This window comes from Eutrigla gurnardus (genome assembly GCF_963514095.1).
Source record: "Eutrigla gurnardus genome assembly, chromosome: 4".
NCBI classification, from domain to species: Eukaryota; Metazoa; Chordata; class Actinopteri; order Perciformes; family Triglidae; genus Eutrigla; species Eutrigla gurnardus.
The window spans coordinates 8,998,490-9,023,611 of NC_139918.1; the positions used below are offsets into that span (position 1 = coordinate 8,998,490).

A 25,122-nucleotide genomic window follows, 5' to 3' on the forward strand; every position below is an offset into this window, starting at 1 on the left:
CACGGTCCTCCATCCTGCTATCCGGAGCTCAGCGGGAGTAGGAACCCTTCTGAGGCTGCGTTTAAGAGCTGTGGGAAATCTCAAGTCTCAAGAAACGTATGACCCTCGTCATGAGCGCTAATGACCAAAGGAGGTGAAAGTAATTACGTACAAATCAAAGCACCATAAAACACAAAAGGCACCATGTGCTACTAGTAGTACTACAAATGTTGAAGTTATTTCTAGTTAGTTTGACATCTCAGTAATCCGTATCCAGATCTTAAAATGAAAAATCGAATTATTCCAAAAGCAAGTTATGGCAACATTAAAATACCAATACTCTGTGATTGTGTCAAACAACACATTTCACTAAAAGTAAATTCAATCAAAGCAAATCAAAATAAAATAACTGAAAACAACAACCATAAGAACTTTTACACTTTAAAAACATTGTTCTTTTATGCACATTTATGTTGCATTCAAATATCATCTCATATTGAGTTGAATGTAAATGGGCATGTATGAACTGTTAAAGCTGACGAGGACAGCTTTAACAGTATACAGAAGTATTTCTATTTACTTTTGATTATTTATTAAACTGCCATCTTCCTCAATAAATACAGTAATATTTTACTTTACAACTTATCAAAAATAACAAAAAAAAAGTCTAAACACCATTAACCAATAGCTTAAAGCCATAATCAAGTAACTTTAGCATATTAATTTACTCTGATAAAAGACAAAGCAAAGCAACATACATTTTCCACAGCTGAACATTTAAGGGCTTTTATTTTCTCACAGGAATAGATACCAATTCACCTGTCAATCAGGTAATTCATTGACTAATTATTTTAGCACTAATGACAATATGATTTCCCAGAACAATGCACGAGGCGTCCTACTTAATGTGAGACCACAAACTCATCACAAATACCCAATGAGCTCCATGTCAGTGTACTTGTCACACAAGACCCTGCATCAGTTTCTGTTCTAAAACTCCAGAGCTTCACTTTAAAAACACATTGACGGCTTGTTATGACATGTTTGACTCAACATCAAATGGCCACGGTGGAGGAAGAGGAGGAAGAAGAGGAGAGTGTGCGCGTCACTGCAGCAGCAGGAGACGATGCAGTGTGGGCGGCTGGGAATCACAAGTATGAATATTTTACAGTTCTATTAATCAGTCATGTGGCTGCATGCATGTCGTCATGCCTCCTTATAAACGTTCTCCGCAGGAAGTGATGCAACCAACGGTTAACACACTCAAGCATCTGAACAATCTTATTTTTGTATTTTTTTTAAATATAATGGAGGACATTTTATCCATTTTAAAATGAGTCACTGGAATTAATGCTAATATCATCATGACCATGTGATTGTTTTCTTTTATTTGGCTTAACATTCACCTTATCCTTTATTTTTCATCCTAATATTTTTTTGGCATTTTTTTCTTTACAGCTCTCCCAATTAAAAACGTTTTTTTTTTTTTTTATCTAATTTTTGCACAATGATGTTGACAAATGACTTGCATATGCAAATTTGGTCGGCTATAAAACCGATTCAGATTTTCTGACAAAGTGTTCACGTGTATCACGTCTTCTTTTCAACTCAGGATATCAACCTGAGTTAAGGCTGTTTTCAGGTTCATTATATTATCCTTATTAGTTATTATTATAGATTGAATTCCCCCCAGCTGCTGCAAACAAAGCCTCATCGGGATCAATCTTGAGTGAGGTCTTCTTCCCTGGACAACAGAGTCAATACAACTTAAACATCCACTTATTTCTGCTAAGACAACTTAACGCATGAAGAGATGTGATAAAGCCTTTTATAAACATGAAAACACAAACAGTAAGCTGAAGACTGCAACCTGCACACAAATCAGAAGTTAAATCTATACATGAACCACCACCATGCAGGTCCTGAACACAAGTACAGCTCCAGTCTCTCTGAGGGAACCCAAAACTGATGATGAGCGGTTTACTCTGAAGCAGACTAGCGTTGTAGGTCTCGGGCTCAGGAGGCGGGTTTACATTCAGTTTGGTTAGTTTGTTTATCAGAATATCTTGGCATGCTAAAAAAAATAAGGGAACAATTAAATCACAAATCAGATCTTGACGAACAGAATATTCAAGTTGAAATTCTTTGCTGATGTACGTTGTATAATTTGATGAAAACAAAATGACGTGACAACGGTCAATGGGAACAGAATCATCACAGGCTGATCCAACTTGTGAATTTCATCACAGCAACCTATAATCTGACTCAGTCGTGTGTCTGTACTCCTGACAACGTCTGTGCTGCTCCTGGTGAGTCCTGGGGGATCTCCTCCCAGACCTGGATCAGGGCATCAGTGAGCTCCTGGACAGTCTGTGGTGGTACTTGGCTGCGTAGATACACCGACACAAAACATCCCATAGGTGTTCAACTGGATTTAAGTCAAGAGAACCAGAGGACCAGTCAACGGCATCAAGGAGCACCAGGAGGAACCCAGGACCCACTGAACCAGGAGGAACCCCAGGACCCACTGCACCAGGAGCAACCCAGGACCACTGCACCAGGAGGAACCCAAGACCCACTGCACTAGGAGGAACCCAGGACCCACTGCACTAGGAGGAACCCAGGACCCACTGCACTAGGAGGAACCCAGGACCCACTGCACTAGGAGGAACCCAGGACCCACTGTACCAGGAGGAACCCAGGACCCACTGCACCCGGAGGAACCCAGGACCCACTGCACTAGGAGGAACCCAGGACCCACTGTACCAGGAGGAACCCAGGACCCACTGCACCAGGAGGAACCCAAGACCCACTGCACCAGGAGGAACCCAGGACCCACTGCACCAGGAGGAACCCAGGACCCACTGCACTAGGAGGAACCCAGGACCCACTGCACCAGGAGGAACCCAGGACCCACTGCACCAGGAGGAACCCAGGACCCACTGCACTAGGAGGAACCCAGGACCCACTGCACTAGGAGGAACCCAGGACCCACTGTACCAGGAGGAACCCAGGACCCACTGCACCCGGAGGAACCCAGGACCCACTGCACTAGGAGGAACCCAGGACCCACTGTACCAGGAGGAACCCAGGACCCACTGCACCAGGAGGAACCCAAGACCCACTGCACCAGGAGGAACCCAGGACCCACTGCACCAGGAGGAACCCAGGACCCACTGCACTAGGAGGAACCCAGGACCCACTGTACCAGGAGGAACCCAGGACCCACTGCACCAGGAGGAACCCAAGACCCACTGTACCAGGAGGAACCCAGGACCCACTGCACCAGGAGGAACCCAAGACCCACTGCACCAGGAGGAACCCAGGACCCACTGCACCAGGAGGAACCCAGGACCCACTGAACCAGCATGAGGTCTGAAAATTACTCTGAGGATTTCATCCTGGTACCTAGTAGCAGTCAGGGTACCATTGGCTCTGACATGGAGGTCTGAGAGTCCCTCCAAGGATATGCCTTCCCAGACCTCCACTGACCCACCACCAAACTAGACCTGCTGGATGATGTCACAGGCAGCATAAGTCCAGACATGAGAGTCTCCAGACTCTTCCATGCCTGTCACATGTGCTCAGTGTGAACCTGCTCTCATCTTTAGACATGACGGTTTGGTCAGAAACAAAGAGTAGCCTGCTGGAGGTCATGTAGGGCTCTGCAGTGCTCCTCCTGTTCCTCCTCCACAAAGGAGCAGATACCGGTCCTGGTGCTGGGTTGATGCCCTTCTACGGTCCTGTCCAGCTCTCCTTGTGTAACGGCCAGTCTCCTGGGATCTTCTCCATGCTGTTGAGACTCTGCTGGGAGACACAGCAAACCTTCTTGCGACCTCACGTATGGATGTGCCATCCTGGAGGATCTGGACTACATGTGACCCTGATTGGGCTGCAGGTAGCGCCCCATGCTACCAGTAGTGACAAGGACACTAGCAGAACCCAGAACTAGAGAAGAACCAGTCAGGAAGGAGAAGGAGAGAGTAGCAGAACCTCCCTTGTTGGGATTGTGCTGAATTTGCCTCCATTGCACCAGTTGTCACTTTCATTTCAACCAAAGCAGCTGAAACTGATTCACGACTCATTCACCTTCCTAAACGGACACATCCATCTCCCTGAAGATGGACTGACTTGGTGTTAGACTGGGATGATTGGGAAGTGTTCCCCTTCATTTTTGTGAGCAGTGTATAAAAACAAATGCAAATTTCAAAACTGCTTTTTCTAAATGATGCTTCTGTGTTTACTTGGATTGGTTGGATTCACAATCAACATCAGATCAATTTATAGAAAATACGTTAATTTATGGGGGACAACAGAATGGGCAGGACTTAGCATCTGTCCTGTCCCAATGTGAAAACAAAAAGGATCATTTCGGGGACTCTGAACTATTAGTTGTTTACTTGTAAGCTTGGGCTGGTTTAAACATTTTCAAACCGGTCTGATACTAAGCCAAAGACCAGAGCTAACCGGTTATACCAACCTTTCCCTCTAGGCGTTGCACTTGCCATATCAGACCCTCCCGAGTGATACATTCTTTTTTTTAAAAAGAAGATTGCACCGTAATCACGGAAAGGAGAGTCAAAAATATGCTGCAATCGTACCGTTCATAAATAACCTTGCTTTGCAGCGTAACGCCGGAACGGTGTCCGTTTTTACAAAACATCCCTCCCTTCGCAAAACGAGAGAGACAGATACCGCGCTGCAGGCCGCGTGACGTATTCAATGAGTGTCGGAATTCTGATTAGCTCATGGCTTCAAACCGGTGAAACCGGATATCGTATTTACCTTTTGTTTTGTTTCGTCTTTTATACAAATACATCTGAACTAATGGAAATGATTCACTGTGATGAATTATGATGTTGATTTTACATAAACTAGGATGACTAGATAGTTGGATTAGAATTCAATAAAGGCTAAACCACAGAATTTATCTCTGTGAGAACAGAAGTGTTTTACTGATAAACCTGTTTAGGTTTTGACAGTAATGTTGACCTAGTAGACTCCGTTTTATTTTTTTAGATGTAATGTTTTCCTTCTGACACGGTCTCTACACTGAGGAAAGGAGGTGTACTGTTCAGACCCGACAGCATGAACCCAAATGAATGAAGCACAATGACCCCTGAACCCAACACAATCTCAATATGTCGCTGTGTTACATCTTTTTATTTTCATCATTTATTTGAACTATGAAACCAGGGAGGAGATCCTGGTGGGCAGCAGGAAGCAACGTCATAGTCACCTACGTCCCATCATCACCTACGTCCGTTCCTGTCATCACCTACGTCATCTCGTCGTCACCTACGTCCCATCATCACCTACGTCCGTTCCTGTCATCACCTACGTCATCTCGTCGTCACCTACGTCCCATCATCACCTACGTCCGTTCCTGTCATCACCTACGTCATCTCGTCGTCACCTACGTCCCATCATCACCTACGTCCGTTCCTGTCATCACCTACGTCATCTCGTCGTCACCTACGTCCCATCATCACCTACGTCCGTTCCTGTCATCACCTACGTCCGTTCCTGTCATCACCTACGTCCCATCATCGCGTATGTTCCGTCGTCGTCACCTTGACCCATAGTAACGTACGTTCCGTCATCGTCACCTACGTCCCTAAGGGTAGACTTCTTTCTGAGCAAATCATTACTCCAATTTGACATTAAGGCTGAACCCTGTTTTATTTCTGACTTTGTTTTTCCCGTGTAACTGCCTGCTTCTTCACACAACATGTTTCTTCTCTGGTTTCATTTGTTGATAATGGGAATGAACTACAGCGACAGTTTGAGGTAAGTTGCATCAACCTGACCCTGGAGCCACAACAATGACCCAAAGCACATGAGGACTGGATGGGACATGCAGCGAGGGTGGACGACACCCACACCCCCTCCCACCAATAGCAGGCGTCCAGTACTTACTTGTCCGTCAATGCCGGGCGGCCGCTTGGCCTGCGCCAACGTGTGCAGGATTTCATTTAGGAGGGGGGAGTCCTACGAGTGACGAGGTTTGTTTACAATCAGAGAAAAGGGAAAGAAAGAGAAGGAGTTCAATGCAAACAGACACACCTGGCTGAAACTGGACCTGCACACATGCTGTGTGGTTTCAGCCCGTTTCAGTTCCAGACAGATGGAGTTAGAGTAGAAAACAGTTGCTGTAAGAAAAGAACAGTTACAAACACAACTTGACAGTTTCCTTGATACTGCACGGATTCACTTTGAGAGTATTTAATGCCTTTTCACACCTAAAGGTCATGGTTCATGTTTTTGTTACATTGTATGCATTTGAAACAGTGAGTTTAGGTTTCACGTTGCAATGATGTAATCATACTAAAGAACGTCAGCTACACCCCGCCGTCGTCCCCTACATCCCGTCATCACCTCCATCCCATCCTGTCGTCCCCTACGTCCTGTCATCACCTCCATCCCATCCCGTCGTCCCCTACGTCCTGTCATCACCTCCATCCCATCCCCTCGTCACCTACGTCCTGTCATCACCTCCATCCCATCCCCTCGTCACCTACGTCCTGTCATCACCTCCATCCCATCCCCTCGTCACCTACGTCCCGTCATCACCTCCATCCCATCTCCTCGTCACCTACGTCCTGTCATCACCTCCATCCCATCCCCTCGTCACCTACGTCCCGTCATCACCTCCATCCCATCCCCTCGTCACCTACGTCCTGTCATCACCTCCATCCCATCCCCTCGTCACCTACGTCCTGTCATCACCTCCATCCCATCCCGTCGTCACCTACGTCCTGTCATCACCTCCATCCCATCCCCTCGTCACCTACGTCCTGTCATCACCTCCATCCCATCCCCTCGTCACCTACGTCCTGTCATCACCTCCATCCCATCGTCACCTACGTCCTGTCATCACCTCCATCCCATCCCCTCGTCACCTACGTCCTGTCATCACCTCCATCCCATCGTCACCTACGTCCTGTCATCACCTCCATCCCATCCCGTCGTCACCTACGTCCTGTCATCACCTCCATCCCATCATGTCGTCACCTACGTCCTGTCATCACCTCCATCCCGTCGTCACCTACGTCCTGTCATCACCTACGTCCTGTCATCACCTCCATCCCATCCCCTCGTCACCTACGTCCTGTCATCACCTCCATCCCGTCCGGTCGTCACCTACGTCCTGTCATCACAACCTACATCCCAACCCTGTCCCCTCGTCACTTACAACCGCCGTCACCTACAACCGCCGTCACCTACAACCGCCGTCACCTACAACCGCCGTCACCTACGTCTTGTTGTCACAGCCTACGGCCCCGTTCATACGGAAACGTTTTGTGCGTAAACGCAGAAGTCTTGTGCGTTTCGGCCCGCTGTCCATACGGATCCGGCGTTTTCGGGGCCTGAAAATGCACTTTTTGGAAACCAGCTCTCAGGGTGAAAAAGAAAAAAATGGCACCCCTCCGCTTTGTGTTCGTTTTCATGTAGACGGCAAAAACGAATACGATCATCGGCCCGCTCCTCGACCCTCGAGCCTGACTTCACTTCTTGCCCCGCGACGTCTCGTAACAACAACAACAGCGGCGGCCTCCGTGCTCGTAGCAGATATTCTGCTCGTCTGTACGACGGCGTATCAGGGCCGCTGTATGAAAAACAAAGGAGCCGAGAGAGATTACGATGCTCACAAACAACCGCTAGCTAACTTCCCATGAATGTATTTATTTGTGGGCCAAATTGTCATCTTATTGGTGTTTATTGATCGGGTGGTCGGGCGGAGATTAACCGTAGCTTTCACGTGTTGCCATAGCAATGGCAAACATCCGGTCAAGCTCTGTCTCTTCTTCTGCATTATTGTAGCAGAAACAGCGCCACATATAGGCCTGGAATATGTACTACAGCGTGCTGAGTCGTTTTCAGTGGATTTGTCTGGATGCAGATTTTCTTCAAACGACGCCAAGGCAAAACGGAGAAAAAAAGTTTGTTTTGGTACATGTTGACGGGGCCTACATTTCAACCCCGTCCCTTGTCACCTACATCCGTCGTCACCTGCATCTTGTTGTCACCTGGATCTCATCCCGTCCTCATGACCTATGTGAGCTGTCTACCAATACTTGAGAAGTCACGATATTATCCCTATTATGCTTAAAACTATTAAAATGGCACCAAAACTGGAACCGTTTTCAAATGTTGTTAAGGAACAACAAAGTTTTATTGCGTAACAGAAAACATTTCTCCCCTCCGGTCCTAGCTAATCACAAATACTGCAAATACTACACTAGCCTAGCTCCAGTGGTGTAGAGTCAGAAAGTACATTTACTAAAGTTCTTAAGTACAATTCTGACATACTTCAGTATTTCCATTTTGTGATACTTCATACTTCTACTCCACTACATGTCAAAAGAGAAATATTGTACTTTTTACTGCATTATATTTATTTGACACTTAGTTACATAAAAACAACGCTTGATACAATGCAGTACTATACTATTTATCTACCCAGTAGATTCTTTAGATATAAAATTGACACCACATGGACAAACTACATCATTAAAATGTATGCATTTATGAGTGATAATAGATAATATAATATTCTATATTAATATAACGCTTAGAAACGACCCATTCTGCATAATGAGTACTTTTACTTTTGATACTTTAAGTAAATTTTTTCTAATAAAACCTCTGTATTTTTACTTAACTTTAATAATTGATCATATTTAGACTGTGGTATTTATACTTTTCCGATTATGATAATCAAAGGATAAGCTTTGCTTCTTTCAGCCCCTTCTCAAACTTGCACAGTATCATTGTTGTTTTGTTTCTTGTTACATAGATTGTTTGTCTTTTGATGTGCTTGTTTGAGACAAATAAAAATCAAATCAAATCAAATCAAAGTACTTTTTCCTTCACCGTCTAGCTCCTTTGGAAGAAAAGCTGTGTCCAACACAGTACATGTTGTATCTTGTTACCTTACTAACTATTAACATCAAAGCTGACGTGAAACAAGTTGTCACAGAAATAGCCGACTCCACCTTGTTTCTAAAGAACTGAATCCTGTCACACATTCCAACCAAACTTAATAACCGTCGGTTTATATGAGAAATGTATCTTCCAAGAAAGATCAATGTGTTGGTTAATACTTATTTCAACTTGTAATGTTACTTTTAAGTTGAGTACGTTTCTGAGCTGTTGATTTAAAAAAAATTATAATAGAAATGATGGTGGTTAGATCTAAATCAGATTGGAGGTTAAATATGTGCAAATTACATAAAAATAAAAACTGAAAAATTAAAGTGACGTAAGACAGTCTCCTCTGCCGAAAACAGACAATTGATCAGTTCGATTGATTTTACCATCTCACACTGATCTTTACTTTCACATCAAGTATTGCAATTTCTAAATGCATTGCAGACTTCTTGAGTCACAGGAAATAAATGCATTAATGCACACGCATGTCTTGATGTTGTTTTCAGTCATCACATGAGAGAACACAGAGAACATGACTGAAACTTTACCGACGAGTCGCATCAGCATGTATTTCTACTCGGAACATGTGAGCTGAGCGAGTGGGCAGAGCGGCATCTTTATTATATCATTTACATTATATTATTTATTGTATCCGGTTCTGCTCCGGTACCGCTCACACCACGAGGCCCCAAGCCCGACCGCGAATCCCGCTGTGTCCTACACACTCATCAACAGTATTTCAGTCATAAATCGTCTCGATAGCGGGGGGAGATCCAAGTAGAACACTGAGAGATAATGAGAGGGGCTGTCTATCGATTAAAGCTGACGTCATGCCCACTTTGCGTACCCGTGCATGCGTGCGTGCATGAACCGTACCGTACTCAAATCCACCTCTTCAAACGTGATATTTTCTAAGTGCCTCTAAAAACTGGGTTTTCAATTTCGAAATGAACATAACCTGCAGACAGCTCATCAAATGGCCAAGATAGGAGAAGGTCAAAGTTTAGGGAACATTTTAATTTAATATTACAATGTATTATTTAAAAAGCAAGTAAACATGATTGATATTGTGTTGCCTGTTGAATAAAAGTGCCTGTGTTACATTTGGCACATGAAACCGACTTTGTTTTTGTTATTTCTTTATGGGGAAAAATATTGAGATAGATATCGAGTATCGCCATTCAGCTAAAAAAATATCGGGATATGATTTTTGGTCCATATTGCCCAGCCCTACTTTGGCTATTCATATGACATCCCTGTGTAAACCCTCCTAACCTCTAATCTTCCCTCCGGGGAGATTTCTGACTCATCGTAACCAAAACTGGCTGTTTACTCCAGAGTGAATTACTGGTCATTCACATCAGCTGATGACATCTGACTAATCCTCATCAACAACTGTTGCTTAATTCATTTTAATAATTTATTGATTGCAAAAAAAATCTCACACCACAGATTCCACCTTCTTTTAACCTGTTTAACCTGCTACCTTAAAAATGTGTCGTCAAATACCATAAAACTAAAATTATGTTGGCCACGGTTTCATTGAAAAGTGTTTCAACAATGAGGTCATACAAATGTAACCTTCAGAAATATACGAGACCGTTGTGTTGAAAAGATCCAAACATCATATTTTGCAGGCACACTGACATGAATGGTAGCTTGAGTTACTTCTGTCTGCAGCAATGATAAACATCCAGAGATGCATAGAGACAGAAGACAGGCTGCCATATTGGCTGAGAATGCAACTCTGCTCTTGTACAAGACAGAAACCAGATGACGACAAAGAGAAGGAGAAGAGAAGAAACTCAGTTGTATCACTGTCTATGAAACATTTAAATGAGATTGCCTCTGAAATTTGAATTTTATATTAGGCAAGGATACAATCTTATTTTTTCCTAAATTGCCTCAACATTTTCTCTTGAAGGGCAATATAATATTCCTTAGCTTCATACCTTTCAAATGACACCAGTTACTGGTGAAAGCCTTATGGTTGAGAAGTTATCCCTGATTAATATTGGGAATATTGTTTTCTGTGTTTTTACTGAGGATAGGATTTAAGAGGTTTAAGGTCAAAAACAAACAGAAACTGCACTTGGGTCAGTAAGGTTGCTACATCCTAGAGGCATCTACCTCTAATTCAGAGAAGTCAGATGGTAACACCAGCTTTTCTATACTATGTGTTCTGCTGTATGAGCGATGAGTGTTGACTTCATCAACTTTCTTAACTTAAGGAAAGCAAACTTCTCTTTCCACTCACATGTTCAACACTAGAAGCCACAGAAACATGAAAATGCACCCAAGTTGAGTGTAAAAAGCAGAGGCAGCAGCAAAACGACAACAAAGGCCAGGAAACCAACAGAAACATGATGACACAGCAGGTCTGCCTGTCCGATGCTCTCAGGAGGAATATATTGTCATGATACTGAACACTTGATTTCACTTGGTATCTCTACATCTTACCACACATAGCAGTATATATTGTTCCCAGATCAGAAATATAAACCAGGTAAACAATCATTTTCAAATTAAAATTAAAATAAATCAAATTGATCATTGATCACTGTAGACTAAAAGGCCTCAGTGTTATTTAAATTAAGGGTTTGTCGGATAAAGTTCAAAACTAAACTTAAGGTCTGAAATGGAGAGAGAGAGAGAAAATGAAGGAGTATAAGAGAGAAGCCCATTAGATAGCGTGTTGGAGAAACAGGTTTCTTTTCTGGTTCTGAAAAGTGAAGCGAATGCTGAAGTACCTTAAACCTGCACTCTTTCTAAAGGCCATCAGGGGGCAGCTTCTATGGTTGCAAAAAGAAGTTGATTGCATAGAGGTCTGAGAAAGTTTATGGTATCGATCTTTAGTTTCAAATCTTCTTCAATACATTTTTCGTCATGGTTTTTGTTGAGCACCCAAAGGAACACCAGGTGTAGTTCAGACTAGTGGTCGACCGATTAATCAGGCTGATTAATGGCATTTTGAGATGATCGGCATCGGTCAATGCCTGCACTCACGAGGCCGATAAACAAAAAAAAATAGACAGACATAATGCAGACATATCTGTGGGCAGCCTTGCGGAGCCCGCGAGCCTTCTTGTAGTAAATGGAGAGCCCGGTTCACTCGCCGCTGGCCCCGCTGAAGTGAGTCTCAAGTGAGGTCCTACCCCAGTGAGTGCCAATGTAGGTGTGGAGATTTGTTTTTTTACATTGGTTGTTCAGATAAAAAGTTCCAGTATAAACAATTAAAATCCACACAGCCTGAAGCCGTTAAAACAGACTGTGTTGAGAACAAAGCACCCTCAATCATCACCCTGTAATGTCGAAAGTTGTGATCTATTTTTAGTAGTCTCTAAATTTACTGTTTCTGTTACCAAGAAACACAACATGAACCAGAACAGAGCAGTTCAGACCGAATCAATCCAGACAGAGCACTATAGGGACAGACTTCACTTCCTGTCATCGACCCTGAAGACATCTGAACTTTGACAGGTGAGTTTCCTGTGTGATTCTTACCTCGATGCTGGTGCTAAGGCTGGGCAGTGTGTCAGAGGTCACCGTTGTGCTTTGAAGGCTGGAGAAGTCCCACAGATGGACAGGCGCCATGGGGTCTGCGGCCTTTGAGGACTCCACCCATCTCTGACTGTCCAATAAGGTCACTTCGTAAAACTCCTGGATATCTGAGACGACAGAGGACAACACTCAGTTTGAATCAAACCAAAGAGGTGCGACTTTGACGACACATTCAAAGGATTTTAATAATGCTCAAGGTGGCGTTAAAAAGCCATGATTTTTTTTATTAAATGACTAAGCAAGATTTCAACACTGAATTTTTTGAAGCATATTCCGCATTGACAGGTGAAGATGGAAATATTTTTGAGGATAGAAAAGGCATGTACTTTCCCAAAAAAGTGTTTTAGCCTTCAAATCTAGACATTTAAATAGGAAGGAACACTGAAGGGGAAGATAAAATACAGAAATCAATGTTCATAGATTGCCTTGTATAAATGTTTTTCATACTCTTGATTTTATTTAGTGTCTCTTTTTATTCATGCATTGTAAGGTGACCTTGTGTGTCCTGAAAGGCGCCCTTTTTAATTTGCTTGTTTTTGATACAGTTTTAATCTCAAAATACAATCCAATATCTTACATATCTCTGAATGCACATTAATATCATTTTATATTTCTTTCATATAAAAGGAAATTAGCCCTGACACTAAAATATACACTCTATGTGTAACTTTTTTGGCTTAATAAAATATTTGTAACAAAAATCCACACATTTAATATTTCTGTGGCCTTGTTACTTACTAGTTGAACAATTTTATTTTAAAATGGATAAATTGTACAAATGTTATTTGTATTATGCTGTTTTGTTTAATAAACACAATGTGACATGTGATTTGCCGTTTCAGATGTGTGCATTCAGGTGTGAGCTGGTTTCAATGGCTGATGGGAAGAAACCTTGATTTGAGGGGGGTCAACAAAGGACAGTGTCAGCTGTTCTAACATTCATCAGGTTACGTGTTCACGTTGAGTCCAGAGCAGATACAGCAACAGGACTGGACCTCTGCGTCATCAAGGACCAACTTAACCAACTACAGTAATTATATACACACACATATATACACACATCATCTTCAATGAAAATTGTATTAAATTTAACACATCATCATAGGACGATAAATGCTGATTATTAATTGATGATTGCTGTCACGGTACAGGTTGTGTTTCTTGTGCTTTTTTCAAATTTAGTTTCGGAATGACGATTGCTCCGAGCAAAGTGAGCGTTCACAGCCCGGTTCTGGTCATACTCATACATACTCTTGGCCCAAACTGTTCCTTAAACTATAGCCGATCGGATCGCCCACTTCACAACACCGGCTCGGAGTCCAATGAGACCGGACCAGCACCGTATGCCGTGAGGGGAGACTGGTGGTGAATCGGTTAACTCCACCGATGATGATGTGTCTGTGCTGGGACAGGTGATACGGGGCCCATCAACTTGGAAAAACGATCTACAGTTCTCTTCATTTTGTCACTCGAGGAGGATTAGGATAGTATACAGTTTCATACGTAGTATATAAAGGCTTCTACACTCCTGCTGATTTCTTTTTCCTAACCTACATTCAGCGAACAAGAATACTGGGGTCAGAGCCAATCAGAGAGCTTCACACATAGACATGCGACCAAGGAACATTTTTTCAGCGCACTTCACAGATTTTTGGTCGCATGTGCGCCCAAAACAGTGGCACTCTGGAGCACTGGGACATGCTACTTTATTTTTGGAAGCACAATTCCGAGAGAGTAGAGATCTCAAATAACCGTGGCTTTCTTTGGCTCGCCGTCTGGCAGCCAACCGCTCGCTGGCACAGATGTTTTCCCATAAACCATCAGGATCAGCACTTCAACAGCTCCTCAATGACAACCACTGTAGCTACCAACCTTTAAATGTGATCGGCCTTCACACTGCAGTCTGCTGTAACTTCATGCTCATGTACACACGATAGGAAAGGCAGGTTGATTTACAAAGCACATTTCAAACACAGACCCAATTAAAGAGGCTGTAACCATGTAGTCAGCTGAAAACTATGTGTGGGCATTTAGTTGTGCTTTGATGGATTCAGATCCAAATGTAGACATTTAAAGGCAAATCATTTGAATTCCACATTTTGTGTTATAAATGTACATATTGACTGCCCTCTACTGGTTGTAACCCGTCTACTGCAGATGTTGCCGTTAGCTGATCAGGAGGTAGCTGTAGTCACCAACCAGTTAAAAAAAGCCTTTTTCATTGGTCTATGAATTGCTTATGCTAATCACTAGCAAACACAAACTAGCAGTAATGCTAATCACGAGCACACACAAAGCTAATGCTAATCATTAAATACACAAAGCAAGCAGTAATGTTTTACGCTAGCATACATAAAGCTAATGCTCATCGCTAGCATACACAAAGCTAATACTAATCGTTAGCATATTCATAACTTGCGCTAATACTAATTGTTAGCATACACAAAGCTAATGTTAATTGTGTGATTTTGGATGATGATCTTCCAAAATCACACATCTAATATACCACAGACTGCCTCTAATCACCATAGAAACATATCTAAAGTAAGATGCTTCCTGTCACAAACAGACTCCGAAGAGCCGCTCCATGCATTTATATCTAGTAGACTAGAATACTGTAATGCACTACTACAACTTAAAGATTTGCACACATTACTCCTATTTTAACTTCACTTCACTGGCTCCCAGTAAAACAAACAATTGATTTGAAAATGCTTCTAATTGTTTTTAAATCCATTAATGGTCTAGCTCCTTCCTACATTACTGACATGCTGACTGAATACACAGCGGACGGACCATCAGATCAACAAATAGACGTCTCCTCACTATACCGAGAATCAATTCTAAATGAGCCTGTGGTGCCTTCAGTCACGAAGGTCCTGTTCTCTGGAACTCTCTACCACAACACCTCAGGGATGCTACACCTGGCTCCTTCGCTTTTGGATAGGTTAGAAGTACGTTAAGTATGATATAACTTATTTTAGAATCAGTATTTTTATTATACACTTTTAAAAATAAAAAAAAATACATACTTTATTTTAACCACATTCATGTCATGTTTTTGTCATATTTAGTTTTTATATGTAACATCCTACTATCTTAATGTTCTTATACTGTATATTATGTTTTTGTCATGCATTATCTTATTTTATTTTTCTGAGTCTACACCTGTGGTATGAAATGTGCTATATAAATAAACTATGATCAGCTTATTAGTCGATAACATTGATTCACCAGATTGTGTGGAGTGCTGATGTTGAATTTTAAGTCTAAAGAAAAGAGCGAAAAGGCATGCGCTTTGTAAAGGACGAGCCTTCCTTTTTTTCTTCCCTTCACAGTTCTTTTATTTCTCAGGAAGAAGTTCTAAAGAAAGACTTCTGTGAATAACAAATTAATTCAAACTCTTTTTCTTTGCCGTTTTGGAGGACTTCCTTCAGCTTTGCTCTTTCCCAGTAAATGGCCATCGTGTCTCAGGGCCACATGGAGCTGACCGACTGCTCATACTACATGATACAACATAATCAAAAATGTGTTTAGAAGGCGTTGAGCACTGAAAATAGCAGCTCAAACAAAGCCTTTTCTGAAGTGATATCAAATGTTATACAATATTCTTTGATGACTGAAAATAGCTCCAAATGTGAGATCTAAAAATACAAGTGCCCGCTTCAGACTCGTAGTTTATTCTCTCTTCAGCATAACTGTATTAATTCTGTGTTTTTGCCACAGCAGCGTGCGGGACGGTAACATCGGTGAAATATCTCAACAACTAGTGGATGGAATGTAATGAAAATATGGTTCGGACTAGGCTTGAGCAGTATCTGTTTTTTTTCCATACCTTCATACCTTTCTGACATGTCACTGGTATATGACAGTTTATGACCGTGACGGTCAGTATTTGTCACTGCGGGGTTGGCCACCTTAAAAAGAAACTGATTTGGGTTTTGTTTTCAGTTTTTTTTGCTTGTGTGATTTTGTACAGAGAATCCAGTGAATGTCAGCACGCAGAATCCACGACGGAGATGCAGTTTCGCGTTAGGGGAAGCAGAACACAGTGAAGAAGATGAAGAAGAAGAAGTTAAACAGGTGGCGCAAACAGTTCTGTAACTTAACCATATACATAAAACTTTGTCGGTTTACCTTTGCCATGAAGTTGAAAGAAGCATCAGAACCAGCCAGCTAGTAAGGAGTATGATCAGGGTGTTGTGCCATTTGTGAAAGTACAAGTTGTGTTTTTCAAGCATCTGGCTACAGGAGAGAGGGAGGGAGGGAGGGAGAGAGAGAGAGAGAGAGAGAGAGAGAGAGAGAGAGAGAGAGAGAGAGAGAGAGAGAGAGAGAGAGAGAGAGAGAGAGAGGTGTGGGGACGCAGCTCACAAGAGCAGCGTCAGCTGATTAACTCAGGTGATCGGGGGGAGGAAGCGGACATATGCCCCACGACAGGAGGCCGGAGGACAGAACACGCTGGGACACGGAACTGCGGGGCAGTAGAGGCCTGTGTGTGTGTGTGTGTGTGTGTGTGTGTGTGTGTGTGTGTGTGTGTGTGTGTGTGTGTGTGTGTGTGTGTGCGTAGTGAGTAAAAATAAAAGAACGTGCAGAGCGGTCAACCTGTGTCGCTGGTCTCTGGAGCTGTATGAATCGTACAGTATCAAGTATCAATACCAAAGTGCCGCTCCGCCTCCTCCAGCGCTGCAGCAGGCAGCTTGTTCTCCCACCAGCAGCCGAACACACGAACGCTAGTTCACCTTCACAACACTGAGCTGGCTCAACACAGCCAGTGCTGCTGCGACCAGTTTTAATACCAAATGAAACGAGCAAAAGTGCTGTTTGGAAGTATTTTGCATACGAGTCTAACGACCAGGGGAAGACTAACGATGTCAACAAGCAGATATGCTATCAATGCTCAAGTGGTGGCGACGAAGTCGAGTAGCAAAACAAAGTCAGTAAAGCTCCTGTTCCATTCTACAGATATGTTACTTTCTTTCTTTTTTTTGCACTTCACTAACTTTTTAAAAGTGTTGTTATTGATGTTGTTTGTATTGTTCTAATCTATACTTTAAACATTATGCCTCTTAATTTTCTCTCATTTTCTCCCCGTGGTATCCAAAATGGTATCAAGTAGTTTTTCCTGGGTATCGGTATCGAGGTTTGAAATTCTAGTATCGTGACAACCCTAACGGAGACAGAACCAAACTATGAGTACAAACCAGAGACAGTCTGTGGTCCAGACAACAAGGATGCTACTTTATTTACGGTGAGACAATGTTGTTTCCAGTGTTTATGGAGCAGCTACAATGTAAGCATAGTCTAGCTCGAATTGACCTGAACGGCATTGAGAAAACAAGGATTTTTTTACTAATCATTGTCATTATTTCTCTGTCATTTTTATTTGTTTATTGCAATTAAATCACAACAAAGTTGTTTGATTTTGGTACATACCACTGTAGTAAAGCAGGCAATATGTGTCTTGCTCACAGTAAAAACAGCCTTTTCAAATTCTCGAGGCACCTCTGGGTGACGTTTGATTACCCTGTGTATCTGGGACTTCAACAACATGTACAAAAGCAGCAATGGAGGTTATTTCAGCCATGAAAGATGAAACATCGTCGGCGTCTACGTGGAGTTAAGCCCTCCATTCTCTCCGCCGCGTCCAGCCTGGGCTAAGCAAATAAACACAAATGATCCTGCGACCAAACTTGCGTGAGGTTGGTATGAACACAGCTTTAAGATTAACATCATATCATTTAAAGGTAAACTGAGCAAGTGTATTACTCAGGAAGATTATGTGTGGAAAAAAGTTATACTACTATCTACTCTTCAGGTAATTCTCAGTCTCAAACAGGTTGATCCCAGGTGTAGAGTTTAGCAAATACAACCTATAGTTTTGAAGATAGTGCTAGGCATTCAGGAAAAAAAGTGATCGCAAAACAACAAACATAATAGTAAAACCCTGACTCATCAAGACATGTACTTACAGCTACTACGAGGGACTTTGATTCTGTGTTTTGGGCCAACGACTGTTAAAAGACGAGACAAACCAAACCTGAAATCTGTCCTCACCTGGCAGTGTGAACAGTTAAACGAAATGCCTCAGGACTGATTGCGGTGCGGCAGGTTTTCCCTGCTGTTAGACTGAGTGTCCTCGCGGTGGGGCGACCTTTAACTGCAGCACTGTATTGATGTCCAATAAACTGGGACCTCTGTGGAATTGTGGGAGATTGTTAAGAGATCATTTTACAGTGAAACCAGTGAGCTGTTTCCCAAGTTAGAGGTTTATGTTTGACAGCAGCACTGCATTTACCACAGAGGCAGGGCAGTCTGGTTCTACACGGAACCTGATTCTCCATCCTGGAACCACAACAGTTTCTTATACAACAACCCTAGATTCAATTGGTGGCGCTCAGTGTAGATTCTGTGGCGCTGCGCCACACATTGGTCTATGTATGGGAAACTGGTTCTTATAATTACTTTGAGAGAGAGAAAGCGTGACGGTGAGTATGAAGTCAGCAGCTCCAGTGCACTTAACGAAAGAGTGTGTGACACTGTTACAGTTGTGTAGTATTTAACCCCGACATTAGCAACAGAGAGCATGTGACAGCGTTGCAGTTGTGTATGTAGTATTTAGCCCCAACATTAGCAACAGAGAGCATCAGACGGCGTTGCAGCAGTGAATCACGTCACGGTTGACATTGCTCCTGCTCCGCCGCCTACCTGATGATGCCGCCAAAAAGTATCTGCATGGTAGTATTGGAGCACCTTTATGATTACGAGTACACTCGTACAGAATCAGACCGATACCCGATGCTGGAATCGGTATTGGTACATCCCTAATTTTAAGACTATGGAAGGAACTCAAAGAGTGAGTTATTTAAATTGTGGCAACAGCATTTAAGTATGATCAGAAGAATACATGAGGATAAAGGGGAGGAGTTAAGGGACTACATTAAAATATAATTTATATATATATATATATATATATATATATATATATATATATATATATATATATATATATATATATATATATAAAGTAAGATTTAAGACCTTATAGTCCCAGAGGGGAAATCCATTCTCACAGCAGCACCGTATCCATCAGCCAATGCCATACACACCTCAGTGCTCTGTACCTCCGCCCTGACAGCAGTGGGATGAGGTGGGTGTTTAGTTGATGTGTGATGTCCTGATCTATTCAGATTACCATGCATGGAGTTCTGTTAGGTTGGGTGGGGCTCACAACATCTTTCCATTTGTTATCGAGTTTGTTCTGGATTTATTAATCAATTAAATTCTTTCTTCTCCTCATGTACTGGAGAATGTCTCCATAATACATGCCATGAACAAAGCCTTTCAACAACCAATAAAAATGAAATTGTAATGAAAGTATTCATTAGCTGTAACCTTTAAACTCAAAAGCTTGTGTCTTTTCTAGTTGCTTTGTTCGACTTTCATAAAACCCATGACCCCCCCCCCCCCCCCCAAACTATTCTCCAAGATCATGATTTAAATTTCAAGTCTTTGTTTCCTTTCTATGTGACTAAATAGAATTTCTAAGATGCAGCAAGGATGTGGCTGTATGTCTGAAAGCCTTTAACTATCATTATCAAGAATAACAATGAACACAAAGTCTGATCTACAGCACACACTGTGGACTTAACACATGACCACGCCATGTTTATATTGGGGGAACAGAGAGGCTTATTCTTCATTTCACAACTGGTAGCCTTGATTCATGCCGTTTTGGCCGTCGCCGTCTTGGCTTTTGCAACCAGAAGTGACGTGAGAGGGAGCGAAGTACAACCACATGCTGAATAAAGACATTTTTAGGAATAAAATGTTACAATTCGTTTTCATGAAGTGAAAACACACGGTAAAAAGGTTAAAGGGCTAAGGCGAAATGGACAGGTCCTAGCCCAGGCAATGCTGTGGTAGCAACCTGTCACAGGTTCATAGGCTCTGCCCATCACAGATTTGCTGTTGGCAAATCCATATTTATTTTGGCATTTTGTTGAGGGAGCAGACAAAGAAATAACTTTAAAAGGTTTAATGGAGTTTAATCGAGTTCACTGGCATTATGCTGTTTAACGCCACTTTAACAAGATAAGTGTTCCTCAGATAATCACAAGAAGGAGAAAGCTGCATGATTATAACTCATCTTTTTATTTTATACTCTTTCAAATCAGCTTACCTGGACTTCCTCAGGATGAAAGTGAGGGATCATCTGACGGACTTTAAAAAAGTTTGTGTATCAGACATTGTGAACAGATGTTTGATACACCACATTGTTAAAGTCAATCAGCATGAGTCCATAAACAAGTCATTCATAGCCAAGAAACGTGACATCTACCGACATCCGTGTGTTCAGACTGGACTGAGTTTCAGGCTTTCGTTCATTTGTTATTTTTTAAATTAAATCAAATTAAAGGCAGTGGACAGATAGCTGGCGTCTCTAGAAGAGACCTGGTGAATGATCAGTGATCAGAGAACAGCCCTTTCTGTGATCATATTAAACTTCTGTTTGTAAAACTTATTTTACTTCTGTTTCAAAGTCTTACAAACGACCACGCCCATCTATGCTGCTGCTATCAGAATATACCACGTACACAACATCCAGGATAACACGTACAACACAAACTCACCACACCCAGAGAGTGAGCAAACACTAGTTTGACATTTTAAAGGACTACTGACCATGAATAAAAATTAGTAGAACTACAACAGATTTTTTTAAAGGTGAAAACTCAATCATATCTTAAGTCCATCTTCTAAATGCAGATTAGAGCCGCTAATGCATACGTTGTTTTATCATTGTCCCAAATGCTTTTTGTCCCTGCACACAAACAGCAACTTAGTCATGTCTCAACTAATGATGTCAGTTATGCCCGACACTTTGTAACGAGTAACTAACTGGCAACTAACCGGTCAATGGGTGTTAAAAAACTGTAATAATAATAAAAATAATGATAATAATAATGATAATAATAATAATAATAATAAGCTCATTTTTAAAAATCCCTTCCTTTTACTCCGGCGCTCCACTGACTCAATGATCTTTGCTGCTGCGTTTCAACAGGTTATATACATCCAGTCGAACTTAACTGCCACATTTTGATCAGGTTAAGAGTGAAGATGATCAACATCAGCTGATTATCCACCAAGCCAAATGTAAATGATTTCAATACTCCGCTGTCAAGCCTGCTCTTGGATTCACTCTGAAAGCATCACAGCTGGACACACACACACACACACAAAGAAATACTACTCCGAACTCTGTGCAGCCGGGCCTGGTATGTGCGAAACAGCTGGATGCATGGGCATGCACCGGGTCCGTACACACCGGGCTCAGCGTCACAGAGCTCTCCATAGTGCCGAAGAGCATTTTAGGTGTGTGTTCAGCTGTGTCAGAAGCTCACCGTGGTGCTTCCTCTTAAAAGCTCAATTGGTTAACAAAATGAACCGACAAGCGTAACCAATCAAGATGTCCTCAGTGGACAACCAATGAACTAAATCATCCCTCCTGTCACATAACCTCACATCAACCCAAAGTGTGATGGAAAATAATGGCACAGTGGTGCAAAGCAGAGTAACAATGCGGAGCATCTTTAAACACATCTCCCCACCTCCCACCGGTAGCACTGATGACGAGCATTATAATGATAATTAAATAGAAATGTCCAGGCTTCTCTAGGACGGTCTAGTTTACTTCTGTAGGTCACATAGAGGCATCAGTGTCAACCAGAGACTCGTTCATAACTAGTTAAAAGCTTTCAGGTCTGGAATAGTGGCTGTCGTCAACAAACGAACAACCCTGCGACTATTGGATGGCTTAGTGACGAGCCTGATAGCTTACAACATACTAAAGCCGTGTCCACACGTTTTTTTGTGCGTAAACGCAGAAGACACACACACATCCGGTCAAGCTCCGTCTCTTCTTCTGCATTTTCGTAGCAGAAACAGCGCCACATATAGGCTTGGAGTACTGCAGCGCGCCTCTAAGAGGCCGTCCACACGTAGCAAAACAAACTTTTTTTCCTCCGTTTTGCCTTGGCGTCGTTTCAAGAAAATCTGCATCCAGACGAATCCACTGAAAACGACTCGATGCGCTGCAGTACATATTCCAGGCCTATATGCGGTGCTGTTTCTGCTACAAATATACACCAAAATCTCGGAAGAAGAGACGGAGCTTGACCGGATGGTTGCCGTTACTATGGCAGCAAGTGAACGCTATGGCTGATCTCCACCCGACCACCCGATCAATAAACACCCATAAGATGACAATTTGGCCCGTATAAATAAAACCAACAATAACCACCAACAGCCGTCACCCTAAAGACCTTGACGAGGCGTTGTCACACGTTGGGATGGATTAATTAGACAAATAAATGCCTACATTCATGGGAAGTTAGCTAGCGGTTGTTTGTTAGCATCGTAATAAAGTAGCATATCTGCGACTTTTTCCCCGGAATATCGCCCCCCTCTCTCGGCTCCGTTGTTTTTTCATACAGCGGCCCTGATACGCCGTCGTACAGACGAGCAGAATATCTGCTACGAGCACGGAGGCCGCCGTTGTTGTTGTTGTTACGAGACGTCGCGGGGGAAGAAGTCAGGCTCGAGGGTCGAGGAGCGGGCCAATGAAGTCAGCGTATCCGTTTTGGCCGTCTACATGAAACGAACACAAAACGGAGGGGTGCCGTTTTATTCTTTTTCACCCTGGTTTCAAAAAAGTGCGTTTTCAGGCCGCGAAAACGCCGGATCCGTATGGATAGCCGGCCGAAACGGACAAGACTTCTGCGTTTACCCACAAAAAATGTTTCCATGTGGAGGGGGCCTAAGGTTACACCGATAGATGATGATCTCAGGGTACGACCATAGTCAGAACGATCACCACACCAATTTTGTGATTTTGTGCATGATTGAGTCAATGACACTCAACACTGCCTGAAATGTTTCACAATAAATGACGTAGCAGGAAAAGGGAATAAATATGCCCTTTGAGCTGTTGGGAGGCTTTTAGGTGAAAACACATCCAAAGTGGCTTCACTGTCAGTGAAAAAACTGCTCAATTGAAGTGACTAGAGTGAATTAGTAAATAAATAAACCGTATTGTTGTTAACCCCATCTATAAACTTTTTTGTGTGTGTGTAGATACATCCCTAGTTTGCTACAACCAACATGTAGTTGAAGAAATTCATTTTCAGATTTGCTGTCGTGCCCTCAGAAAGAAAATGGTTTTGGTATTTTGGTTCAAGCCTCTCCAGTTTGGTGATTCATTCAACAAGAACAAACTTAATCGAATCAAACATTCTCCCATCAGAAGATGAAAAACAATGACACATCCTGAAAATGTCAAAATATGGTGGCAATCCATAATAAAGTTTACTTCTCATGCAGTATAAATTTTACTGCATGAGAGAAAACTTTGCCCTACTGGTAATGCTGGAGAAAAACCACTACGGATGATCCTCTGGGGAACATGGTTGTCCGTGATGAATGTTATAACAACCCATTGAATAGTTGTTGGGATTTTTCAGTTGAGACCATCCAGCCGGGTTCACGGTCCATGATGCCTCTTTTGTAGGTGTTATATTACCGTAAAATTCACCTCGACATTTTTTATATTTGATCTGACAAAACATGACATTCTGTCTGCTTTGGTTCTAGTGTGTATTTTATACACTACTGAAATTACATTTATTTATACTTACTCACAAACCTGCATAGTTCAGATTTCTTGCAATTAGCAGAGTAACATCCTGATCTTTAGGGCTGAAAACTGAATGTTGATTTATTAAATTGAAAAGATTCAATGGATGCCATCTGTTTCTGTGAGAGGAATCAGGACAGTCTGAGCTGAAAGAATGAGAAGAAAAACAGAAACTCTCTCTCTCTCTCCCTCTGTAAATCAGCAGTGGGGTGGGGGGGGAGATTATGGACTGGGGGGTAATCGTCGTGTCCACAGAGGGATTACACTGGGCTCGGGCGGCTGCAGACATCTCTTTTTGGGGGGTTTGGCAGACTGGAAACTGTGTGGCAGAAACCTATTTTTCATCTAATGCTTGGACGTCACACAGAGACACGCTACAGTAACAGTCCCTACATTTGATGAATTATTATCCAATATTAGGAGGAACAGCTCACTACGAGGCAGCACTGGGCCATAGGACTGCACGATATTGGAACAAAACTTACATTGAAATATTTGTTTTCTGCAATATAAAAAAATACAAGAATACATGTTGTACATTTTTAAGTTAAATTAATCAATTGCATGCACATTAAAAGCTAAATTAAGAGTCTACATATAAACAATTTAGTCCTCTCGTAAAATGTATTCATAAACTCACTGGTTGTATAGATCTCTCACACACACACACACACACAGCAGGTTAATGAGAAGGGCTCTGTGTCTCCAGGACAGGTGGGTTCAGGTTCAGGCCCCTCCCACTGGTTGGCACTGGGAGCCCCGTTCCTCCCTCAGGGAGAGAGGGTGAAGCAACTACTAAGGAAGCGGCGAGGTGAAGGCGAGGGCTGCAGTTACACTCCCAGTCAGATCTGTGAGTCGCCTTCAACCCCAGCTTTTCCAAGACAACGGAATATAGCCTAATTTTAATTATTTGATCTCAAAGTGCACCAAATTGATGCATTTAACTTGTAGCG

General features: G+C 42.4%; 1 protein-coding gene across 1 annotated transcript in view; it reads right to left on the reverse strand.

The window, feature by feature from the left end:
* Positions 1-25,122, reverse strand: part of LOC311013004 (disks large homolog 1-like) — a 128,615-nt gene that overhangs the window by 87,799 nt on the left and 15,694 nt on the right. Inside the window, 1 exon segment of the mRNA XM_084008866.1 lies at positions 12,418-12,581. Coding sequence (XP_083864992.1) covers positions 12,418-12,581 — 164 coding nt within the window.